At 42.9% G+C, this 24,823-nt stretch overlaps 2 protein-coding genes across 7 annotated transcripts; both read left to right on the top strand.

Moving 5' to 3' along the window:
• Nucleotides 1–6,320: 6,320 nt before the first annotated feature.
• tcf3a (transcription factor 3a) lies at nt 6,321–19,958 on the top strand. 6 transcript variants are annotated; one of them, XM_068737677.1, is made up of 17 exons: nt 6,321–6,415; nt 7,114–7,189; nt 7,894–7,934; nt 8,075–8,210; nt 8,534–8,583; nt 9,999–10,098; nt 10,503–10,639; nt 10,746–10,902; nt 11,009–11,067; nt 11,159–11,237; nt 11,788–11,864; nt 12,006–12,179; nt 12,364–12,475; nt 12,624–12,711; nt 13,710–13,948; nt 17,112–17,240; nt 17,366–19,958. In XM_068737677.1, the coding sequence occupies exons 1-16, from the start codon at nt 6,344–6,346 to the stop codon at nt 17,231–17,233; spliced, it is 1,719 nt and encodes a 572-aa protein (XP_068593778.1). In that variant the 5' UTR covers nt 6,321–6,343; the 3' UTR covers nt 17,234–17,240; nt 17,366–19,958. The 6 variants fall into 6 exon arrangements, with proteins under 6 accessions (XP_068593778.1, XP_068593777.1, XP_068593776.1 ...); XM_068737676.1 differs by lacking the exon at nt 13,710–13,948 and adding an exon at nt 16,367–16,602 and having other exon boundaries at nt 12,624–12,756; XM_068737675.1 differs by having other exon boundaries at nt 12,624–12,756.
• A 1,305-nt stretch (nt 19,959–21,263) lies between these two features.
• On the top strand, nt 21,264–24,329 carry uqcr11 (ubiquinol-cytochrome c reductase, complex III subunit XI). The gene is made up of 3 exons (XM_068701723.1): nt 21,264–21,400; nt 22,078–22,208; nt 24,001–24,329. Exons 1-2 carry the CDS (start codon nt 21,351–21,353, stop codon nt 22,196–22,198), a joined length of 171 nt encoding a protein of 56 aa, XP_068557824.1. The 5' UTR covers nt 21,264–21,350; the 3' UTR covers nt 22,199–22,208; nt 24,001–24,329.
• Nucleotides 24,330–24,823: the final 494 nt, after the last annotated feature.

Here is a 24,823-nt window from a genome sequence, read left to right as displayed (position 1 = left end):
ATTGATAATATAACTGCAGGCGCTAATGACAGCTTAGATGGCTCTATTTACAGAAAGATGATATTAATAAGGAACCCCCCCCCCCCCCCCCCCCCCCCCCGCTCCTAGTTGATTTAGTAAAAGATATGTATAGAAAATTTAAAAACAGAACTAGAAGTTATTATTTAGATATAACTAAATGTTGTTTCTGGAGCAGCAACAGTTATGTTTACAACAGCAACGTCACCATATGAAGTCATTCCTATTTTTGAAAACGTAACGATTTTTTTTTAGTTCCGGGTGATTATACACTGATTTAAACATAGTTTTGAATATTCTATTCAATATCTACACACTGTTCCTTTTTAATGTGGATGGATGGATGGATGGATGGATAGATAGATAGATAATTAATTCATTTAGGCTACCAGGTAGAGTGCACAGTCCATTGTGGCCATTTTGTTAATGTAAATGGTGACTAACATAATTGTTTGTTCTCCTCATTGATCAATCAATGGTTAAAAAGTAGCTAGAATGTGACTTCTACTGTTCTTTGTGAAGGAGCAAATGGGGAATTTTTAACACCTTTCCAGCTTACAGAGGGTTAGTGTGTGTGTGTGTGTGTGTGTGTGTGTGTGTGTGTGTGTGTGTGTGTGGGGGGCCCTCATGTCTGTTAACTACAAAGCTGTCTCTTTGTAAAGTTCAGAAACATGCCTTCCAACGTCTCTAAAGCTCACTTATTACATTAGATTAAGTGTTTTATCTCATGTGTTTTAACAGAAATATAAAAACAACCACTTGTGGTTTGAAGGGGAGTTCCATGCTGTAACTGCTGGACGCAGTGTTATCTGAAGTCTTATGGTCACAGTGAGGTTGCCAGGTTTGGTACCACAAACACCCCCCCACCCCCCGTACAGAGACCTATTCTAAAATCTGTGCGCTTTCTCAGAAAGAAAGCATATTTACACCAAAATGTAAAAAACAATGCATCTTGCACAAGGCCACCGTTCTTGTTTAAGCGGGGTACGTTGGAGCGGTACTGCTGAATATTGTCGTGCATGGAATATGTGACTAACAGAATAATTTTGTGAAGTTGGTAACTGTTTTTCTGGGTACCTAAAGCCACACTCGGAGGTGTTTCAAAGAGCCGGACTTGGTCTCTGTGTTCCTGCTTTTGGTGCAGCAGCTGCCTCGTGTTGTCCTCCTACAGTCCGTTGGATCCCTTTTGTGCCCCAGTATGGTGCAGGTTTTTTTGGGGTTATGTGGAGGTTTATGGGGAACCTCCTCTGTAGAGTCTCGGGTGGTGATGATAAACCTCCCTGTCAGTAGTTGGTTGAAGTCATTTCACTGCACTTTCGTTTTTTGGTGACTGGAAACTGAGAATCCTATAATGTATTTTTAAACGTAGGTAGGGCTGAAATGCAGAAGGGGAAGAGTTTGAAATTTGCATGGTTTTTTTTTTGTTTTTTTTCCAAATAGATGTGTTTGAGAATCACAAAGACTAAAAGGATGTTTTAAGTCACAAGAAATTTGCTGTTTTAATTAAAATGTCTGGCTCAGGATGAACCGATTCGACGTTTTCAGTACCGACACCGGCGTTTAGTTCATGGACTGTGTGGAAGGCAACGTCAGGCTTGGCTTAAACATCGCTTTCCTAACTTTTTTTTTAAAACAAAATACAACGGTTAAATACTCTGGATACAATTTTACTGAATTGTTTTATATTCTTAAAGTAATAAATCGTACAATACATCCATTTAAAAGCAGCAAGAAAACGGTAAAAACCTACCATTTTCAGAACAGACTTGAATTAAATTAATTGGCCCCATTGTCACGATATCCGATCCAGTTATTTGAGTCGGTATCGGCCCGATACTGGTGTCGGTGCGTTCCTGTTTCTGATGTATATGACTTCATGCCGTGTCAGAACTAGGAGGTTCAACTGTACGCCGTGTTTGTCGGTGGGTGGATCCACGCTGTCGTGTTGTGAGTCGGTGACTCACAGGTTAAAACAGCCAGGCCTGTGTTATTGTACATTGTTCGGCATTTCATTAACAGCGATCGCTCGCTTTAAGAGTTGACCTGACATCATGCTTTGTGTCTGTGTGACTCACGTTGGCAGAGGAAGGAAGGAGGTGTGTGTGTGTGTGTGTGTGTGTGTGTGTGTGTGTGTGTGTGTGTGTGTGTGTGTGTGTGTGTGTGTGTGTGTGTGTGTGTGTGTGTGTGTGTGTGTGTGTGTGTGTGTGTGTGTGTGTGTTTAGAGTCAGTTTTCGGTGCCCCGGGGCTCCGTCCACATAAAAGCTGAGAGGCACGTCTGCAGCTTTGGTCAATGTATGCGCCGGAGCTTTGCTGGTGAAGCCTGTGACTCAGGCTGCCTGTCTGCTTCCAGCGTCTCTTCCTGTGTAATTAAAGACTAGCCGTGCTTAAAGGGGCGTTTTCATGCCGGGAGGAGAAGTGCATTGGGGTTCACCAGCGAGCTTGTCTGATGTTACTCACCCTATTCTTTCATTTTTCTACCCCCCCCCCCGTCCCGGTACACTGTCTGAGTGGTGCACTACTCATGGTTTTTGGCACTTCTGGTGCTGGTAGTAGTGAGGAAGATGGGGAAAAAAACAATCCCAGTTCTGACAAAAACATTTTTAAGGATAATAATTTATAGCTTCGGCACGCGTGTGAACCGCTGATCAGTTACACAGTTTACCTTTTAAAACCATCACGGTGTGAAGTAAAGTCTGACTGACGTCGTTGTCCTCCGGTATTCAGTCACACATGCGATCGGGGACATCGGCGTTCATGCTTGATGTTCGTGGATCTCTGATAATGTTTCGCTGTAAAGCGCCGGTGAAGTGGCTAGAGGCTAACGAGCGACGGTTCCGCTCGGTTACGTCATGATGCGTTCAGGCTCTACTCGGTGGAAAATCTATAAAACAGCTTATAAATGCATCATTAAAACTACTGATGAGACGGTCTTTTATTCCCTAATCATTTGAGTTGTGTTCCTTTTTTTATGAAAAATGACTTTAACAAAGGATCGTTGATGGTTTACTGACTTCAGAGCGGTTGACATCATTTTTGGAACGTTGGCAAAAAAGCCTTGAGCCTCGTGGACCAGCTGCTATAATCAAACAACGAGAGATCTGTATCTGCCACTATGGATCATCACTGATCTGCAACAATATCAGCGGCAAAACAACGTGATCATGGATCTGCAAAAGTTTTATATTTGCTCCCTTTTTTTGCTCCCTTTTGCTGATCTGTTTTTTTTTTTTTTTTTATCCGAACCGTGAGTTTTATGGTCCGTTGCACCAGTACCACCTGCGCATCAGAACACGCTGACGTTGGTAGGCACAGCCTGCGGGGGGGGGGGGGGGGGGGGGGTACGCCCAAGGACACGTCGACAAGGACTAGCGGAGCCGGTCCTCCAATTTTGGAGGACGACACTGAGCCACAGCGACCCTGAAATGACACAAGAGATCGACTTAAAGAGGATCTTATGCATTGGAATTCTGGAGAAGACCAGGCGAGCCTAGTTTTTCGGGACCGCGTCGATGAGATGACTAAATGACCGAAACAAGTCTAACCGTTTTCACATGAACGCAGTTAAGGTGTTTCAATCTAGCTGATGTACAGTAAACAGAACGGGCCTCTGGTCTCTGAGCTGCAGCGAAGGTTCATTTATTGGATTTATTTTGTAAAATAAAAGTATCGAAGAGGCCTTAAAACGTTACCACAACAACAACAACAACAACAACACAGTTGGTAACTGTGACGTGGTTTCCCATTAAAACTGGAGTATACTGTTCATTTCAAGTGTGTGTGTGTGTGTGTGTGTGTGTGTGTGTGTGTGTGTGTGTGTGTGTGTGTGTGTGTGTGTTGGGTAGTCACTCAGACAAGGTAACGTCACTCCGCTCTCTGGACTAACGGTGCTTCCGACTTTCTCAGTTTTTTTCGCACCGGCGCATCGTTTAGGTTTCATGCATAGTAAGTTAAACCACCCAAAAAGTATAGAAATGAATAAAATTAGCTCCACTGCAACCAGCTACATGGATTTAAATGCATCTTACATGTTACTGCATCACTAATAATGATAATCTAATACTATAACATATGATAATGTAACGACTAAAAGAGCTCATTTGGCTCCACAGTGAATACTTTAACTTTTATGCATTAAAGGTGCTAAATTCAAAATTGGCGGCTCACAGCTAACGGTGCTAACAGAGCAAACAACAGCTAACGGTGCTGACAGAGCTAGCAGTGTTAAGTTGAGGGGAGGGGGGGGGGGGGCTACACTTCTGCTATGACGCCGCCGGTCAACGGCATTATCAGCTGTAACCGCTGTATAAGCAGAGGCACTGAGAGGCACGTGTGGGGCGGCCCGGCTATGTCAACAGAACACGGAGAAGCTCGGATTACAACACACACACACACACACACACACACACACACACACACACACACACACACACACACACACACACACACACACACACAGAGGGAGAGCGACTCCACACTGTGTGAAGTACAACTTTCTTGATTATATACATACTTTACTGAAGTAAGATTTTGGATGCAGAACTTACACTTGAAAAAGAAAGTGGTATTTGTACTTTTACTTCAGTAAAATATCGGAGTACATACTCTCCCTCCCTCATCATTAGTGGCGAGTAAGAACCTCTCGTTGTCTTTTCCTCCCTACCAGCCTCCTTCTCTTCCTCCCCCCATTACTTTCAAAAAACAAAGGGAGTTCGCTCAGTTTTGTTCATCTGCTTATCATCCGATCAGTTGATTAGAAAGACTTTACATTCATTTAATTTGCTCTCTACTGACTCCTCTCGGTGTGTCTCACTTCCTCTCGCCTTTTTTATCCCATAATTCCACTCCTTCCGGGTGTGAATATTCACATTAATCCTCCCATTATTTTCCTCACACACATCCAAATTCATGTGTAACTTTTAACACCTGTTCAGCCAGCACTCGAGTGCCTTGAATAGGGTATTCTTAAGCGGGAGTGTAAAGCGCTATATGTGGAATGAAAGGTGACAGTTTGCCTTGTTCTTCTAAAGAGGGTCAAAAAAAATGTCCCGATAATTAAGCGTTGCATCTGATTTTTTTCCCCAGACTGTCTAGTTCTGAATACATGGTAATAATGTAGGTGTGTGTGTGTGTGTGTGTGTGTGTGTGTGTGGAAGACAACATGTTGCCCCAAAAACCAACGCTTGTTCTACTTGTCTAAGTGGCAACTAGCTCACTTAAATCTAGCACCGATGACTAAACGCTAACGCGGCCTCAAACGTTAAATTGCAGCCGTTCCTCGTCTGGAGCTCGGTGGTTCTGATGATTTAAAGCAGAAACAAAATGGTTCGTGGGTTTTCTTTATGGTCTGTGATTGACGTGGGGAGTGACAGTCGGCCGTGGCGAGGGGACGGGACATTGTCTCCTTCATCTCTTATTCCGCCGGTGTCGTGCGTATAGATCAGAGTTGTCACGGCAGTCTAGCTGCTCTCAGCACTGTGGACCCATCAGTCTGCTCTACTGCTGATCCTGTCATGATTCTAGCCCTCCTCCACCCCCCCCCTCTCCCATCTCCCCCTTTTTAATTAGACAACAAAACAAAAAATATGAATATTCATAAGCCCGGGCTTCATTAATATGCACAATTATGCAAATCAGTACGCAATTAAGCTTCAGCTTTCCCCCCCAGAGATGCTGTGTTGCAGTACGAGAGGAGATTGAGAGAGAAAAGGGGGCCGGGCAGGAATTTCTGCTTCACCGATCTTTAAAATCACTCCTTTTTTTTTTTTTTTTTGAAACACGTTCATCTTTTCTGAAAGCTGCAGCGCTCTTTTTGGCCGGGGAATAGCGCGTGTCAACTATGTACGATTGAGACCTTCAGCATGCGCCCTGTGTTAACACAAAGGTGTTGGCGTCGTGCGAGAGGATGGATGGATGGATGGATGGATGGATGGATGGATGGATGGATGGGGGGGGGGGGGGCGACGACAACGAATGACTGTTGCCATGGAAAATGTAAAGGAGTGGAGTGGGAGAATGAAGAATGTCGAGGATGATTCTGGGAACCTCATACTGGGTGTTAATTATTCAAACTTCCTACAGCTCATATCCACGCTATGTGACAGCGCTGTCACTATGCCGTCTCTGTGAGCTGTGAAGTGAGGCTCTTCAATCGAGGTTACCCCCCCCCCCCCCCCCCCCCCCGAATCAAAGCAGGTCAACTTCATCGTTCTCTGAAGTTAGACTTAGTTTTGCAAAGCTTAAGCGTGAATCCTTGTTAAGAACGTGTGCCTTTTTTCTTTTTTTTTCGTGGTTTAACAGGCCTAACCCAGTTTTTTGTCTTACAGGTATGGATGACAGGAGTGGGTCCGGCCCCTGGGGGCCAGGAGAACAGAACAGTCCATCTTTCAACCAAGGAAGGGTAGGTTTTTATCTGCTCTTGTAGACGTCACGCTATTGAGTCAAACACAACTCCATGTTTGGGTGATCAGTTTATGATATTTGGACCACAGTTTTGGGTCGTGGGTAGAAAGTTCTACTCTCTTAATTTGTAGTTACCTCCTCAAAACCTGAGTCTGGTCTAAGCAGTGAACTGTTTTTAGACTAAGACACACATCGGGAGACACTCGTGATCTATGGACAACAGCGTGAACATATTCACACTGAATCATGAAATGATGGTTCAACACACGTTACACAATGTTATGAAGCTCAAAAAGCCTTAATGTTACCGTCCAGATCGTTACTGATATGAAACCGGTTTGCTCCACTCAGAGGGGTTATGATCTCGTCTCTGAACCAATCAAATGACCAGATATTCTGAGGTTAACATGGGTTCAACGGGATTCATTGATATATAAATAAATGCATATTCTGACCGACATGTTCGTCCACATTTTTAACTAAATTTCCAAACATACTTTTTCATCAGATACAATAAGAAACATTGGTATATTTGTGGATTTCTATAGTGATCCAGTGGTGATCCTGTGGTAACTAGGTATGATGCACAGTCTCACAGCCAAGTTGCATCATCTTCACACGACCACACAACAGTTTTCTTTTAGTTATGTTTGTCTATTTTGTGCATCCCTAATGTCTCTGTTGTCGTCCCCACAGGGTTATGCAGAACAAGGCCTTTACAATGAGCAAGAGGGCATCGCCTCTGCCCCCATGTATGGATCAGGGATCGTCGGTAAGCTTTTAACTGAGCCGAGCTGCAGAAGCGTAGAAACCACAACTTTCACATTTTAAAAAAACCAAAGAGAATCTGGTGTTTCTAATAGTAGGACTTAATGACAGCAGAACATGCTGATTGAAATGCACAAGTTTGTATGAATGGAGTGACTGAAGCGACACAATGAGTGGTTTGTCTGAGAGGGCAGTCGCTCCTGGGTTGGACACTAATGTACCGCTTTAGTGCGAGCCATATTTCTGCCTAGGTGGCAGTGGATGAAGGGAGCAGAGTAATCAGGGAGGATGTGGAGGAGGGCTTCTTTTTCGTGTGTTGTTGTTGCAGTTTGTGTGTTCAGGGTGGGGGTGTGGGTGTGGGTGTGGGTGGGTGGGGGGGGGGGGGTAAAAGGGCACCCATGCACAAACAAGGCTGTCCCTTGGGACTGCGGTAGCCTATAGCTCTCCTCTGTTTAACTGTCAGGGGAGGGGGGGACAGAGGTTTGGCACAATTGCCCCTGAACCATTTATAATGGGCCAATTTTGTTGTTGTTTTGCTGTCCGCGGCCATAAATACCACACATCATCATAATACACTCGCACAGCAGATGGGAGGCCCCCCCCCCACCAAATGGAGAAAGGGGAATGACCAGATTGAGATTTAATACTGACAATAAAAGCCCAATATTCCCGATCATGACCTGATTCTGTATTCCCTTGTCCTAACAGGGAAGGCCGAGCGAGGACCGTACTCGTCATTTGCAGCACAGGTAAACCACTCGGTTGCATCATCGGCTCGGTCGCTTAGTCGGTTTCTTCTCTTCCTGTATCATTCTGAATCTTCTGCCACGATGATTTACGTTACTTACTACAGAAGCTTGTGCTTTTTTTTTTTTTTTTCCCCCTCTAGCCGGGCTTCATGCCCAGTGAGATGCCCATGCCCAGTCCTGATGCCCTCTCCCCGTCTGGCCTGAAGTCCAACTCCCAGTTTTATTCCTCCTATGAGGGAAGCAACTCTCGCAGGAGACCCTCACAGGAGCCCATTGGTAAGATTGTCAAGGACAGTTGTTGAACACAAGTCATAAGATATATCAGTAAGAGTGTTCTTTGTTCTGATTTTTATATTTATAGTTCTGTGTGTATCATCACTTCTCCTGCTGACTTTTTCTAAAGTGTTTGAGAAATCTCACTTCTGCTTACTTTAAGAAAGTGAAATCACAGAGTTCTATCTTTTCACTAGGCATTGATGAGGGGTCACAAGACAGATGGTTAGGTTGGCTTAGCGGGGCTTCAGAAGGAAGGGCGCTGTATGAAGGAATCCCCACATTGCTGGTTGTAATGCTCATGTGATTTTCCCTCCTCCCCTCAGGACCACAGCCCAAAAAGATCAGGAAGGTGCCGCCCGGCCTGCCGTCCTCGGTGAGTACGAGCATCGGGGGGAAACGCTGCAGCCCTGAACGGCGTCTCGGCGAGTGCAGTCGGTCCGCGGGAGCTCATGTCGTCATGTGTCACGCCCCCTTTTTTCACATACCATTCGGCATCTTAAGCCTCTCCTTGGCTGCTGTACAGGACATCCAGCTCTTACAGCTGTGCGTCTAAACCACTGAAATGAAGAAACGGAAAAGTGTGGGAGGGGGGTGGGGGGTGGGGGGTGGGGGGGAGCTACTCATTAACCCAGTCACTCATTTGCAGCATGTATTTATAGTGTGTTGTATTTGTCGGCCCTTTACTTTATGGCCACCTTGGAACACTGAAAGAAATTTATACCGGGCTTCGTACTCCACCTCGTTTTCTCCCTCCCTCTCTCTGGACACTCTTTTTCTTCCTGTTTCTTCGTTACCCCCTCCCCCCCCTCCTCTAGCCCACAACCCCCTCCCTCTCCCTCCGCCTCCCTCCCCTTTCTTTCTCTCTCTCCCTCCCCCATCCCTCTTTCCCAGCTGCCAGTGGAGTTGGCTGCCATCCAGCATTCGGCAGATGGTTCAGTAATTAGGAGTGCATCTCGTCGTTCCCTCTTCTCCTCTCCCCTCTTTTTTTTTTTTCTTTTTTTCTCTCCTTTTCTCTCTGTTTAATCAAATTACAGAAGAAAACTTCAGTCCATTTTGGATTTGAGTATTGCAGATGCAGTTTGATGCTTGCTTTTCGTCGAGAATAGTCTCTATTTGAGAACGTTATTGTGGTGCAGAACATTGGTTCCTTACCACCCATTTATGCCGTGCACTAAATCTGACTGCGTCTCCCATTGTGTGGTCTCATCTCACTGTGCTAAAGAGTGTGAATTATGTATCTGTAAACCATTCTCAGCGTGTTTCTGTTCAACAGAATATAATGCTGAAGCCCCGCAGACATTGGGAGACGGAGCCCAATAAATTCCCTGACGCTGCATATTCGATACATAACGCTCAGCGCTCCAGTCTGCAGAAATGTTGCAACAGCCTGTTTATTGAATTAAGTAGTAAAACCAGATCGTAAAAATAAATTCTAGCCTCGTAAGGAACACATACTTTGAAGTGTTGTGTGTAATTAGGTATTTAATGCATTTTTTGTTTATTTTCTTTTAGTTTGAAAAGTTAACTCGGGTACAGATTCTATTTTATGGGGAAATCAATCGGTGGTCATCCCAAGAAACTTCAGCATGAGTATCTCAACAGTATCTCTCTCTCTATCTATCTATCTATCTATCTATCTATCTATCTATCTATCTATCTATCTATCTATCTATCTATCTATCTAGTATCTGCTGCATGTCACACCGTGTAGTTTGATTATAGTATGATTAGGGGGTTTGTGCTGACCGGCTTCACACTTATTTTCTTCTTCTGTGTATCCCTCTGTAGGTTTATGCATCTGCCTCAGGAGAGGATTTTAACCGGGACAATGCCGGCTACCCGGTCTCCAAGGCAGGAAACGTCTTCCCGCCGCCGTTCTATGTGCAAGGTCAGCCGCTGCACAAGACCCGCCTTCAGAGCCTCCCCTTGTTCATTGTGTTGTGGTTGAAAAGTTTAGTCTTGACACTTTTTTTTTTTTTTTTTTTTGTTAACGGGGGTAAATGTATCGGGACACATGTGAAGATAATTATATTCCTTTTTTTATAGCCGTGGTTGTGACTTTTAGGTCCTTGCAACATCCTTAGGGAGGTCTGGGTGAAGTTAGGCGTGTGCTAGTGAACACCCTGGTGCCTGGGTGCTGAATAGTGCATTACAGTTGAATGAAGTCATCACGGTAATGTGACATGTCTCATATGTGGCCTTTATTGTCTCCTCATCTCCTGTGGCTGGTTGTCCTTCACCCTTCTTACTCCCCCCTCCTTCCCCCCCCCCCGGCTGGATGCCCCCTTACAGAAGGCCTTCACCCGCCCTCTGATCCATGGGGCTCTGCCAGGTCGATGGTTCAGCCCGGTTATTCTGCCATGCTGGGCAACTCCCCCCATCTGAGCCAGCATGCTCCCTTCACTGCCATCAACCCCCAAGACAGACTGGTGAGACAAGTTCCTCAACACTTCTTTGACTAATCCGTCCGTTGAGAGCTTCTGTCTTGTTTTTTTTTTTTTTTTGTTGTAAATTTTTATTTTTGTGTCTTCCCAGAAACGGCAGCCGCTGCCTCTCTCGCCCCAGAACTACCCCATGCACGGCAGCGAGGTGAACGGGACTCATCCCTCCAGCTTCCACTCCGGCCCCCACTCCGGCCCCAGCAGCTTCGGAGTCCCCAGCCACACACCCCCTATGGCTGACCCTATTATGGGTAAGTCCTATAATGCACGCTCCGTTCTATGTTTTCATGCTACAGTCTCATGTATCTATTGAGCGGAGGACACTCGATGTTAAAATGCTTCTTCGTTTCCTGAAAGCCAATCGAGGAGCAGCACCTGGAAGCTCAGGTGATGAGATCGGGAAAGCCCTGGCTTCTGTAAGTAATAATAGATCAACACAAGTTTTCTATTATCATATTTCTATAACATAGAATGCTTTTTAATTGAAGACGTTCTTCTTCTGTTCAGATCTACCCTTCAGACCCACACAGTAACACCTTCCCCCCGTCTCCGTCTACTCCCTCTGGCTCTCCCCAGGCTGTTTCAGGTGAGGGAGCGGCTCTAGTCCTTGTCTCCTGAGCTCTTTTCTAGTTCTGTCGATTCAACACAGGGCCCTTCCTTGTTGTGTACGACCTTTTTAAAAATGCATCGTCGTCATTCTAACTAAGCCCGAATGGTTCTCAGTGACAACGCAGCTCCATCTATTGGGTTAAAGGTGGAAGTAAAACTTCACGTTAAAGTTCTTCATCTCTGTGTATCGAGGGATCTTTTCAAGATTAAGAGATGCTTGTGTTGGTTTTATGGCCATAACTTTGCAGCAATTCTATAGCTCACAATGTAAATCATGCTGCACCATCCACAGCTTAACCAACACGCATACACACATACACAACATCCAAATATAACTTCTGAGAGAAGAAATGAAAATACAGTACACATTTAAAATGGGGTGGGGTCACACTTCCTCATTTGTCTCTGCATTGAGTCCATGAGTGAACTCATCCCACTCGTCATACATCAGAAGAACGAATGTGGGAAAGGATGAGAATCGTGTCATAATGTTTATAGTTAATACTCTAGTATATATTTTCATCTAGGCTCTGCATCACAGTGGACCCGGTCCTCTGGCCAGGCCACACCTTCACCCAACTTTGAGGGTGGCATTCAGTCCATGGTGAGTCACGCTGTCTTTTTTCTTTTTCATGCGAGCGATGCAGTAAAAGATCGTTTGAAGTAACTCACAGAGGCGAATACAGGACGCTACAGTCACAGCCTTCTGCTGCCTCACCGGGCCGTTATTCTTCATTCTCTGTAGCCGAGCAAAATGGAGGACCGTCTGGACGAAGCCATCAATGTTCTACAGCGCCACGCCAGCGGACAGGGAGTGCCAGGCCTGGCGGAGATGCACAATCTGCTCTCGTCTGGCTTGGGGTTACCGCCGGCCTTCACCAGCGCAGCGCTCGGATTGGCCAGTCGCCTGCCTGGACTGGTGAGATTAATTGATAGCGGCACCGAAAGTCTATCCACAAAAATGACTGAATGAAGTGTGGTTGTTTTTAAAAATTTAAAGTAAATCAAATTGTGAGGGCGGTATACCGGTTTTGTCGCTCTTATGCTGGTACCTCAAACTTCTTGCAAGGTCACTGAAACGCTGTTTAATTGTTGTCCTGAAGATGTCCGGTCTCCACGAGGAGTCTGCCGGTCTGCCCTCTAGTGGGGGACTCATGCATGGTCACCACGGCCCCACATCTGCCCAGCCAGGCTCTCAGCCCGAAGGTTTCACAGGTGAGTCCATCTGTTGTTCTCTACTCCTCCTATTTATTTATGTCAGAAAGGACGGCAGCACTTGGCCAACATTTGGAGGTTAATTCATATTCTTTGGGTTCTGTGCGTTCTCTTATCGGGTGTCCTTGTTTCTGAACTCCCGGTGCAGGCCTGTCTGGTAGCCTGAAGCGCTCCAGTGGTTCTGATATCAAACGAGAGGACAAGGAGGACGATGAAAACTGCTCCATCACCGACAGGTCAGAGGATGAGAAAAAAGACATGAAGGCCCGCCTGGGAACAAGGTGTCTAAAACCTTTTTTTCCACACAAGATTTATACTCCTTTATCACTGCATGAGATTTCATGGCATAACATGCTGCTGTGGTTCAAGTATAATATGTGTCAAGAAAATGGTCTTTCAACCTTTCTAGATATGATTCTTTAGAGTTTATTTCTTAATTAATTCAACAAAATCAAAACAGGCAATCAGTCCTTTTGAAAGGACTTCAGTTGCGCCCCAGTCTTCTCTTGCATGGTAAGAGAGACTGACCAGATATAATATATATATATATATATATATATATATATATATATATATATATATATATATCTCTAAATCTGCTTTATCTGGATTGTTAAAAGATGTATCTTCTGTTAAGTAGGATAACTTTAACAAGTGTAAATGGAGGATTAAAGAGGAAACAACAGAACCAAATGTAACCAGCAGAGAGCAAACATCTGAATCTACATCCCAAGAGCAGTTGTGGCAGAAGTAAAAAGAGAACTCCTTTTTCTGAATCTTGACATCCTTCCAGGCGCAACAACATCTGTATGGAATATTAAAGGTTAATGAACAGATCTAATCTAGTCGGCAACGGCACAGACAAACGAGTTCAGAGTTTAAACGAGATCAACTCTTCACGCAATGGGACTTCAACCTGAAAGTAATGAAATGACCAGAATAAACACTGCTCCAGTTGTCGATCACATTGTCCTCCATGCTGCTGTTTTCATTGTTAAGGAAGTCCATTTCTCCATTGTTCCCGGTGCCGTTTGGTCCAAAAGCCCCTAATGTTACCTACCTTTGTAGCAGTGTTTGCTGCCATGAAATTACTTCGGCGTTTTATCTCTCTGCGTGTGGAGTTGACATTACCAGGACAATATATTTCACACCAATAATTGGAAACTTACCATCAGTGAACTGTACACATACTTTTGTTTCATTCCCGCCTCATCTGCCATTGGCTCTTTGCTAGTCTGGATGATGAGGAAGACGATGAAGATCTGCCAGTGGAGGTTAAGGCTGAGCGGGAGAAAGTGAGGAGGATGGCAAACAACACCCGTGAGCGACTACGTGTGCGGGACATCAACGAGGCTTTTAAGGAGCTGGGCCGCATGTGTCAGCTCCATCTGAGCCACGAGAAACCGCAGACCAAATTGATCGTACTGCAACAGGCCGTTAACGTTATACTCAACCTGGAGCAGCAAGTTCGAGGTCAGTGGGTGTCCAGGGAGGAAGGAAGAGGAGGGGAAGGGCCTCCTTTTTTACGAAAATAAAACTCCCACACGGCTTCACTTCCCAGCTCCCTACATCTCCTTATTTCACATCTTTTTTTTTCTTTTTTAAATTCCTTGTGGTACTTCATTTGACTCCACTTTGTGTTGGTAAATACATTGGGCCTCATTCACTAATATATGCGTAGAAATGTTCTCGCACGTAAAAAAAATAAAATAAATTACCGCCGGATTCATGACGTGTGCTCACCTGCCACATCCTCGTCTCTCTAGATAAGGACGTATGTTAGGCTGGAGGACTAAAATTAAAAAAAAAAAAAGTACTATAGACACTGATATAATAACGTCTAAAGGCAGGAAAGGCACAGCTTTACAGATGAGGTGGCAGGTGTTGAATACTGTGTCCCCTGAGATACGGAGTGTGGCTCAGGTGAAAACAAATCAGAGATAAAAAAAAAAAATGTTTAATATTAAAGTTTATGAAGGAACAGGTGGAGGAGGAGGACAAGGACCATCTGATTTGTCAGCCCTGAGACGAGAGCCTCATAATCCATAAGTGGAACATGTCAAAGAAATGAGGGTGAGAGTGACTTTTCACCGAGATGTAATTTGTTCATAATTGCTACATAAGTGCTGAACCAAAGACTTTGAAGCTTCAGTCACAACGTTGACGTTCCAATTACAAATCAACGCTTCAATGCTGCGACGCTCCTTTCTTTCTTTTTTCTTTTTTGCGCGTCTATTCATACTTCTAATTCAGTATTTTGCAGATAAAGATCAGGCTAAACTAATCTTATTAGTGTTCTGCTATTTATGGAGTTGGACTTCAGTGGCGGCTGCTGTTGCGTCTCCGCAAGCCTTACTGAACAGACCTTCGTTCTAAAGCCTCAACAGAGCTTAGAAATATACACTATATTTGGAATTATGACAATAACGGATACGGATGAATGTGTGTCAATACATTTGAATGATGAATCCCGGATCTGCGCGCGTTTTAAAGCACAGAATGGTGCGTACGGTTTGTGAATGAGGCCCATTGTCCCCCGCCTCACACCAGTGAGTCAAAAGCACACGAACCTCCTCACTAAAGTGAGAGCATAGCATAAGGAAATTAAGCTGTGTGACTGTTTTTAAAGACATGCCCATTGTCCTGTTCATCCTCTAAAGGTTCTCGTCCTCTGGTAACACATACAGGACTGCTGTTTTTGTCCTGGTGCAGTATGTGTTGCTATGTCTCATAAGTGGCCGTCTTGTTTCCACTGTGAAAATGCTTATATGTCTCTCCAGCTTACCCTTCTCGACTGTTTTTAACACATCTTTTTGTGCTCATTTGCTTTGCTCCGCTGTGGCCTCCATTAAGCAAATTCATAATTTCACGTTCTTTCAGCTTTACGATGTCTTTTTATTTTTATTTTTTTTTCCCCTCGTAGTGTACCTGTCTGTTCACTGACAGCCCGGTTAGCATGAACTAACCGGGCTGTCAGTAGTCGTGTGCATTAACCCGTCTTCAGCTCTGCTGCAGTGTCTGTCTCTGTCCTGCATGTCTTTAAAGCCTTTAAAACATTCACCCTTCTGTTTTTTTTTTGCCATCCTGTTTTTGAGTCGGACCTTTTTCATCCCTTCATTCACTCCCCTGTCCTCTTGTCATTTTCTTTTTACAGATATCAACAGGGACCTCCTCTTCCTCACATTCAGATAAATACATCTACTGCGGATGTATTTAACATGATGCCCTCAGTCTCTCTCTCTCTCTCTCTTCCTCTGTGGCTCTTTCTATGTTGGCAGAGGGTGTTGCTTCCTCTCTCCCTTTCTCTCTCCCTCCTCCATAACTTCTCTCATTCTGCTGGACAGTCACCAAATCCCCTCAACTTCCATCCTGGACCCCAATGACCAAATTCAAATGTTGGTTGGTTAGACTTCAGGACAGGTTTAATCAGACCCGAGCCGCTCAGGTTGACCCGTCGCGTCTCGGTTTGAGAAATCGTTTTAGCGCCGCGCTCGCTCAACCCACAACACTTGATTGACATTACGTTCATTCACGTTTGCGAAGATGTATTGTTATTATTTATATCTGTAGCTCTACGGAAAAAAAAAAAACGACCTGTTCCCTCCGCTCCCTCTCCTACGCAGCCCGACTCGACTGGGATCCTCTTCAGCAATTCCACTGTTCTAATCTTGGGTGTAGAGCTTGAAATTAGCATCATGCATAGACAGACGAAACAAAATTAAACTAAACAAGGATTCTGTGTAGAAAAACTTCAAATAAAAGTCATATCATAGGCTTAAGACTGTATAACTGCAGGTAGAGGGAGAACGTCTAGCTCAGGTTCAGCCAGGGATTGTCATTTTGGGTTTGTTAACCAGCCCCTCCAACCCCCACTTCTCCTCCTGGCTGCAGTGTTGTGTCGGTGGCCGATGAGAACCTGACTGCCGAGGAGAAGGAGCAGAGGGAGCGTGAGCGGCGCCACGCTAACAACACTAGGGAGAGGGTGCGTGTGCGTGACATTAACGAAGCCTTCAGAGATCTGGGCAGGATGGTTCAGGTCCACCTGCAGACTGACAAGGCCCAGACCAAGCTTATCATCCTGCAGCAGGCTGTCCAGGTCATAATGGGCCTGGAGAAGCAGGTGCGAGGTAGGTCAGCCAATACGGGAAGGTCTGATCCACGTAGACAACCAACCATCTCTTATCGTAGCTGGACACGGTGCCAGTCATTCACCCACAGGAAAACCTCCTCTTTGATTTTGATCGTACTTACTGTGTGGCATTCACTTTTGGCTTTTTCTCTTTGCTATTTGCTCGTATCACTTTGAAAAAAAAAAAAAAAAAAAAAAAAAATTAAGAAAAAAAGTGGAGAAGAAGGGGAGACTATTTGAGGAAGTATATCCCTGCTTTTCTGCCAAACGTCTGCAATTCTCGTCTTTTTTCTTTTCATTTTTCTCCTCTTGCTTTTCCCATTTTCTGTTCTCCCCGTCTGCTGTTGACCTTTTTTTTTTTTTTATATGTTCAAAACTCTGCTTTTTAAATGTCTTAAAAGATTTCTGAGGGAGAAGTGTAACGGTAGAATCTCAAGAATTCCTAGTCCTCTTCCCCCTTTTTTTACTGTTTCTAACTTTGTGTGTCGGTCCTTTTTCTTCCCAAAGAGCGTAATTTGAACCCAAAGGCCGCCTGCCTCAAGAGGAGAGAGGAGGAGAAGGTCTCAGGCGTTGACCCCGGGATGCAGCTTGGCGGGGGTCACCCTGGTCTTGGAGACGGACATATGTGATTCTCAGGTCAGTCTGCGGAGATTGTACTGTGATCCGTGTCCCCTGCACAACAATATCGTGAACAATAGCTGGTTTTGTGTTATGTGGAAGAAAAACAAAATGTTCATTCTCTTTTCTCCTTTCCCTTCCAGTTCCTGTTGATTGTACAGCCCTTAGAACACGTGGCCTTAATCTATCATTGTCATGCATCTCAGTGTGTGTTAATCAACTTTTGGAAAGCACACACGCACACACCTCATTACTGACAAAGCAGGTGGCCACATTCCTGACTATGAATACAAAAGTAACAAGCACACTCTTTACAGGAAGAGGGGGAAAAAAAATGTATTAATCTTAACGAGACAACACTTTGAACCGAGGACCCCCCGGTTCGGAGACAGCGGAAATTGGACATAAGGACATTCTTATGATCATGTTTTTGTAAGACATTTTTTTTGAAAAATTGCTTTACATGTTGGGGAGCAAAACTTTGTTTGGATCAAATGAAACCCTTTGGATCAACTGCTTGTGTAAGCAGAGTTAGGATTTGTATTGTTGGATGATTATTGGCATTCCCATCTGAAAAGCAGGTCTTACATTCTTCACAGGCAAAGAGGGACACCCGGGTCTATGTCGTCCGATTGAACGAAACCCGTTTAGCCGTGTGCCCGAGTGAGGCCTAATGCATAGTGTTTGATAAAGATGAGAGAGCCGTCGTTATTACCTTCTCACGTCATGACTGAATTACAGCGGTAGGTTTGGAGACATCAGAGACTCCTTTCTTTGTGGTATGCTGGTATTTCTGGATATGTCATTTTTGCTTTTTATTTCTTGGTCACCAACTCACATGTGAGTTATTTTTTTTTTTATTTTTTAACCTGTGGCGACTGCTGGAGAGAGAGAGAGAGAGAGAGAGAGACCCTCCACTGACACAAACACGAGCAAAGACTGGATCTGAATCCAGGAACCTCAGTCGGCGTCACGTCAGCTGTGTTCCTGACGGGTCGGACTCATCCTCACTGCCCAGCGTCATGAAGTCACTCTCAGCCCCGCCTCCGCGGTCAAATCGTACCTAAAGACTCTTGTTACAGCGCGGAGAGCTTACTAAACTTAAGTCTCTGAGCAATTTGTATTCTGGTAAATCACATTTTGCTAGACAAGGGAGAAGATAATTGAGCATTGAAAGGGATCATGAGTGTTCCTGCTACCCTGTAGAGAATTCACTCGGACTTGTTTTGGTTGTTGCTGTGTTGAGCATTTGGTGTTTTTCTTGTTTTTTTCCCCCCTTTTTTTGAACAATTTGCAAAGCCTGTTGTAAGGATCTTCCTTTTGTAGAATTGATTTATCATTGTTTTTTATTGTTTTTTTTTTTTGTTTTTTTTACTTTGTAAGATAGCTGTATGAGTTTTTGTTTTTATCATTTGGAATGCTCTTTTCTTTCTTTTTTGTTTACGTTGTTTAAATGTAAGACGACTCTCAATTTAGATTCCAGGAACAAAGTGAGGTGTTTTCTTTTGTGCCAGGTGCTTAGAAATGTTAGAAATGACAAACTTATCTGGCTGTAACATCACATGTTGTGATATTGCTCTCTCTCTTTTTTTCTTTTTTTTTTTTTAAATGCATGTTTGAACAGACCTGTCATGCCAGTTGTAATTGGATTGTTCTGGTGTTTTTGCGACAGTTTTTTTTTTTCTTAAATGAAACACAATATTTTTCTCCGGCACCCCCCCCCCCCCCCCCCTCCCCCCCAATCCCCTCTCCCCCCTCCGCTCTCCTCGGACGTCCGGCTCTCTCCGACTAGTTTCGGGGGACGAGGGGCAGAAGGGGGGGGGGAAGGTCTGCACAATCTGCAACACAATTCACTGTTTCATAACGATATGAAGCATAAAATGAATCAAATAGGGTGGCCTTAGTCATTTTCCTGACTTTGGGAGTTTTGATAATGGTTACTCACCAGTGCCTGAATACTTCTCTGCTACATGGTGGATGATGTTGCATTTGATGATTTATAGGTTGTACCTTTTTTATATTACAGATGTATAAAAACATATATACTTCAGTAACATCTGACAGTGTCTCAGAACATCTAAATGAAGAATCACACGACTGCTTCAGCGCGTGTCTCATTAAATGTAAGATGACTAATAACCCGGTCTTCAACTTTGACGCTGAAAACTACTTAATATGTTTCATCTTTTACGTACTGATTTTGTTAAGTATAATTTTGTCCTTGACTGGCATGTGCATTGATATGTATGTACAGCTGTGATATATCAGCTTTATCATTATAAGCTGATACTGATATGTAACAGTATTTGGTTTTCTACCTGTCATTTTATCCCAAATCTTGCCCCTTGGACTAGCCCCAAACCCTTATTTTCTTTGTCAAGTCACTCTAACCTTTTCTGCAGAAAAAAAAAAAAAAACCGTGGTGTTGTTGTGATATGAAAAATCTCTACTAAAGACTTGTACTTTTATTTCTTTACATGAAAGGTATGTCTGCAGTATCCAAGGATCAAAAAATGCACCCGATATCCTTCGTTAACAGACCCCTTTTTGTCCTCTACAACAGATGACCTGCTACAAATCTCTCTGTCTTCACTCATGTTTGGGGACAACATCTATGTAGGCTATGTCCTCAAAGTGCCTCCAGTTTCCTATTTTTTATATATAAAGTAGATATAGAGAACTGTTGTGTATATAACAGTAATGTAGCAATAAATGTGCCATTTTTAATAACAAACACCACGTTTATCCAATGTCTTTTTTTTCCAAGCCATGAATAAAAATCACGTGCATTTTTTTTCTTTCTGCAACGCAACCAGAGGCCTGTACCGTGAACACCTATAATATCACTGCTTAAACGTCACCGGGAGAGCACGAGCACAGCTGACTAATTGTGTGTGTGTGTGTGTGTGTGCGTGCGTGCGTGTGCGTGTGACACTATTTTAGCCGCATTCCTTCAGCTAAAATACATTTTAAAACATAATTCTAAAGCAGTAAGAAGGTTTTCATCCATAACGTATAACCGCCCAAGAAGCTGCATGTGAATATATGATATGGTGACAGAATATATATATATATATATATATATATATATATATATATATATATATATATATATATATATATATATATATATATATATATATATATATATATATATATACAGAATAATACGGCTAAAATATTGACTCGCGCGCCATCACAATCTGCAACACGTTCATTTAACAGAATACACACACGTGTAGTCAGATGTGCTCTGGATGAAGCAGTGGTATTATAGATCTGTTCATTGAAACATTTACATAGCTGTCTTTTTGTTTCCCATGTATGTTTAAACTGTGCTGCTTTCTGGATTATGACTTTATATTCTTTGTAATTGTGTGATATTAATTTACGATCCACGTACCAAGCTTGGATTGGGTCAGTAGGCGGTGTTTTTTTTTTTATATAAGTTTATCTCTGATTTCCCACATGATGATCTGCTCCGGATCAGGATACCGTGGTGGTCTATCCCGGTAAGAAGTGATCCTTTTTGTCGAGGAACTGAAAACCACGAGTCCTGCTTCATGGCAGTGCCGGACCCAGTCAATATTTTGTTTGTGACATTTGAGTTTAGCCAACTGGGACAGACCAATCGGGTAGCTCCATGGCTAGTAGGGCCATAGCTTCATTTGCCCGCTAGGGGGCAGAAATGAGCTGCACTCACAAACACCCACTGCCAATAATAATATTAATAATAATACACTGCTGAATACACATTTTTTTCAAGAGCCTTGCAAACAAATCGTCACTCCTCTGCTGTAAATACCACCTGGTTTGCTGTGTGTAAATGAATATGTATTAGTTTGAATAAACGCATATATTTTCAAATAAGCACCATGTAGGGACATCTTAACTGAAATAATAACGGTGTAACAAATGCATTTTAAAAAAAAAATGGGTAAAAATGCTACGATTTGCAATTTAATTTAATATTGTTTTATTGTTGTAACTTGTGTTTCTCGAGCAACCGGAAGTAGTCGTATCTGGCACATGCGCACTAGACGTAGCCGTCAAACCAAATCGGAAGTTCTTTTTACAGCTTTTATAGCGGCGCGTCCTGCGTTCTGTGGAGGACATAATTCAGCAGAAATGATCAGTAAAGTGGTCGGTGCGAAGTATGTGGCCATTGCCAAATCATGGTATGTGCTGTTTGTATTCTACTCGTGATTAAAAAGCGGAAGACGTTCGGTCAACACGATCGTGATGTGTCCTTAGCTAACATTTAGCTAGCCGTTAGCTTAGCCGAGGTCATAGCTTTGGGGACATGCAGATTTTAGCTCCTGTCAGCTAAACTCTACGATTACCTAAAAGTGCTGTTTATAATCAAGTAAACAAAGTCAGCGTTACTTTTCCTCAATGACTGTCATTTGTCACAGCATAAAAGTGAAGTTAAACAACTGGATAGCTGACGTATTGCTCTCACTTGAAGGACTAACGCTATTTAGTTATAGTTTAGTCAAAAAGATCTTTAGTTTAGTCTAGAGGCGGGTATCAGGTCAAATTGATGCATTTTAAATGTGTACATAGTCTAACAAGGTAACTGATGTGATATCTAACTCTTCATATTTGTATTGATAAAGATTTAACCAGCAAATCTATTGATATTTTTTACATAATAAACAAAACATGTGACTATTAGGATTAAAGTCACTCATTTTTGGCATAGAATACTCAAACCCTTCAGTCTTAACTAGTCCGTTTGCAGTGTGCTTGGTGTTTGTCCATACACTGAATGTGTGTCTTCACAGATCATATTCATTAAGTGTAAATCATTTTTTTTAAATATGTACACATTGACAATGTTTTCCCTCCACAGGATACCAACCCTGGCGGTTTGGGGCACGGCCGGCGGTGTGGCTCTGGTCCACTTCACAGATTGGCAAGTGATCTTGGGTTACGTCCCCTACATCAGCGGCAAGTTCAAGAAGGACGAGTAGCGACACTCAGGTTAGTGTCGTGTGCAGACACGAGCGAGGAGGCGTGACGGCGTGCGATGACTGAGAACAGTTGAAGAATGGTGACATGTTGGTCAGCATCATTGGCCGTGCACGTGTACGCATACGAGGGATTTCACTTTGCTCACGAGGAACATACACAAGTCTACAAACTACAGTCTGCAGACTCACAACTCTTACATGTTGTGTTCATTTAATATGCTCTACAGCTACCTATTTCCAATCATCTATATTAATAATTATAGTAAAGCAAAGACATTTAGTATCGTTTGCAAATCATTCTGTTAATAACAGCTGTTTTAGAATAGTATAATAAGTATATGTTTAAACTCTTAAGTTCACTTCACCTTTCGACACGTAAATTCTCTACATTTTTCGAAGTCACTGACATTTAAAAGGTTGTAAATCTCGTTCTAAACGTAAGTAAAGAACTCCAGTAGCTGCTGGTGAGAACAAATAATGTCAAAGCTGATGTCAAGCAGAGCCTACAGCTTCATGTGAAGATGTAAGACGTCTTTTTCAGGTTCATATTATTCCATTTTGTCGTGGATTTCGTTCTTATTTTTTCATGTGACGTCATGGAGATGCGTTGGGATGAATGTGAATGAACCCTGCTCGTGATTTTTGCACATGGAAGATGAGTCGCCCTGTTTACTAATGGAGACAAAAACACACTAGAGAGCGTCGATCTCACACAGGTGGCCTAACGGTCAGTTCGTACTTTAGAATGTTCGGGGGATTTAAACGGATTAAAATGTAATAAAATATGTTGTTCTGAATGATATGTGTGCCTATAGGCTAAAGAAACATAATTATCTTGATGTTAGAACTGTAAGATATCATGTTTTTTTAATGACAGCTGCTAAAAACAAGAGATTTTCACCACCAACTTCATTAAAAACAATCCAACCAAACACCTAAGTTGACTTTTTGACATTGTTTTTAATATAGTAACTAATCATGTTTCGTTTTTCTATCTAGGGTAGTAGAATTGTACGGTTAACTTTATTAACTATTATCATTCTATTGGGGTCATTTAGATTGAGACTTATTTTATATTGTTTCATATCTCATACCATATAATTAAACGAGTATGTGGCTCTATATCTTATCTTTTTATCATTGTATAATTAATTGAAGTAGATTTTCTCTTAACTTTAAGTTGATACGGTTCATAAAGTCAAATAACGGTGGTAAAATCACTGCTTTCCTGTCGGGTCGGTGTTACAGAAACTCCAGACCAGGTCCGTTTCCCAGCACAGGTTTTCACGGCACCGGAGCTCGACCGATGTTGAATTTGCTTTATGGAACCGAATCAACTGAAAAAAAGAGTCTGACCACCTGAAACCAGCCTCGCTCATTGGGTCAGCTGGCTTTCTGGACTGGGTCCCAGGAAACTGTCGGCACTGAGGAAACAACAAAGTGGACCAGAATCCAGGACAGTGGTCTATTTTAAGACCACGTGTAGCAGCTTCTATCAAGACAGGGATGTCTCTTAAACCGTCAACCACTCTGCTGCTTAGATATTTGGCTTGAAAATGTCAAAATCGGTAGATGTATAACCCACAAATCCAATAAAGTTCACAAGCCGTGTTTGATGTTGAATGTTTTTAAGCATCAAAGCTCATAATTCATGAACAAACAGACGAACGGTCTCATCAGTGTCTCTTAAGCGTAACATCTTTCTGCTGAACTCGCTGACTTTACATCCAGCTTTGATCAGTCCGTCACAGTAAAACCACAGTTCTACTGTTAAACTAATAACTGTGTTTTTTCCCGCTCAGGTCGGTGCTGCTGTGTTTTTTTTTTTTTTTTTTTTTAACACAAAGACTTCAATAATGAACAAGAAGAGCTGCAGGCCTTCACCCTGCAGCTCGGTCAACATGGGACTGTTCGCCGTCGTCACGTGAAATGCTCTGGAGTCATTTCAAAGTTCCACAACCGGAGACAACTTTGGATGGAAGGAATCTGAAAACACCGGAGATAAATGGACTTTTCTTTTCTTCTCTTATTAGTTTGGGGGTCAGGTATTTATTCTATTGGTCTCATGTCTGTCCCTCGTGTCACACTGTCACTGTTTTGAAGAGAAGTAAAGTATGTGAGATGTATCCTATACTGTGGTTGTGTATAATTATTTCACTTAAGATGATTCAATATTAAGTCAAATTGAAGTGTTGGTATCCTGAATGCAGCCCCAGCACACGTTGCTTGGACTTAACGTTTGGTCAGATCAAGGAGATAGTAATCATTAATCCTGAATTAAGCCTCTGATGTGTTGGTATATATACCTAAAAACTACAGCTGATCATAATAAAGGCTTAAATGATATTAATAAAGGTGTTTTATAATTTCATAATTTGGGAGAGATGATTGTTTCTTTACTGGATTCAGATTTTTAGATGCTGGGGCTACTTTTTTTCCATATAAATGTATTTTACAAATTGCAAAGTAAATATTATGCAATAATGTGAAGCGAGCCCATTACTGGTGTTAGTCCTGGAATAAAAGTACACAAAAAAGGACATACCTAGCAGCAAAATGTACTAAATATTAGTAAAAGTACATCATACGGAATGATTGTTTGATATAACTTATTAACTGTTTTAG

Source organism: Cebidichthys violaceus, unplaced genomic scaffold (genome assembly GCF_023349555.1).
Source record: "Cebidichthys violaceus isolate CVI_PGR_0920_01 unplaced genomic scaffold, fCebVio1.0.p SCAF_8, whole genome shotgun sequence".
Classification (NCBI taxonomy): Eukaryota; Metazoa; Chordata; class Actinopteri; order Perciformes; family Stichaeidae; genus Cebidichthys; species Cebidichthys violaceus.
Note: the sequence above shows the minus strand (reverse complement) of the source record. Positions and strands in the feature narration are given on the sequence as shown.

What these genes read in the sequence shown, in the direction of transcription:
- tcf3a (XM_068737673.1), top strand. Translation starts at nt 6,344, where the DNA reads ATGGATGACAGGAGTGGGTCCGGCCCCTGGGGGCCAGGAGAACAGAAC. An exon ending in TCAACCCCCAAGACAGACTG is followed by an intron (nt 10,640 to 10,745) that starts GTGAGACAAGTT and finishes GTGTCTTCCCAG; the next exon opens with AAACGGCAGCCGCTGCCTCT. An exon ending in AAGGCCCGCCTGGGAACAAG is followed by an intron (nt 12,757 to 16,366) that starts GTGTCTAAAACC and finishes TCCTGGCTGCAG; the next exon opens with TGTTGTGTCGGTGGCCGATG.
- uqcr11 (XM_068701723.1), top strand. Translation starts at nt 21,351, where the DNA reads ATGATCAGTAAAGTGGTCGGTGCGAAGTATGTGGCCATTGCCAAATCA. An exon ending in GTGGCCATTGCCAAATCATG is followed by an intron (nt 21,401 to 22,077) that starts GTATGTGCTGTT and finishes TTCCCTCCACAG; the next exon opens with GATACCAACCCTGGCGGTTT.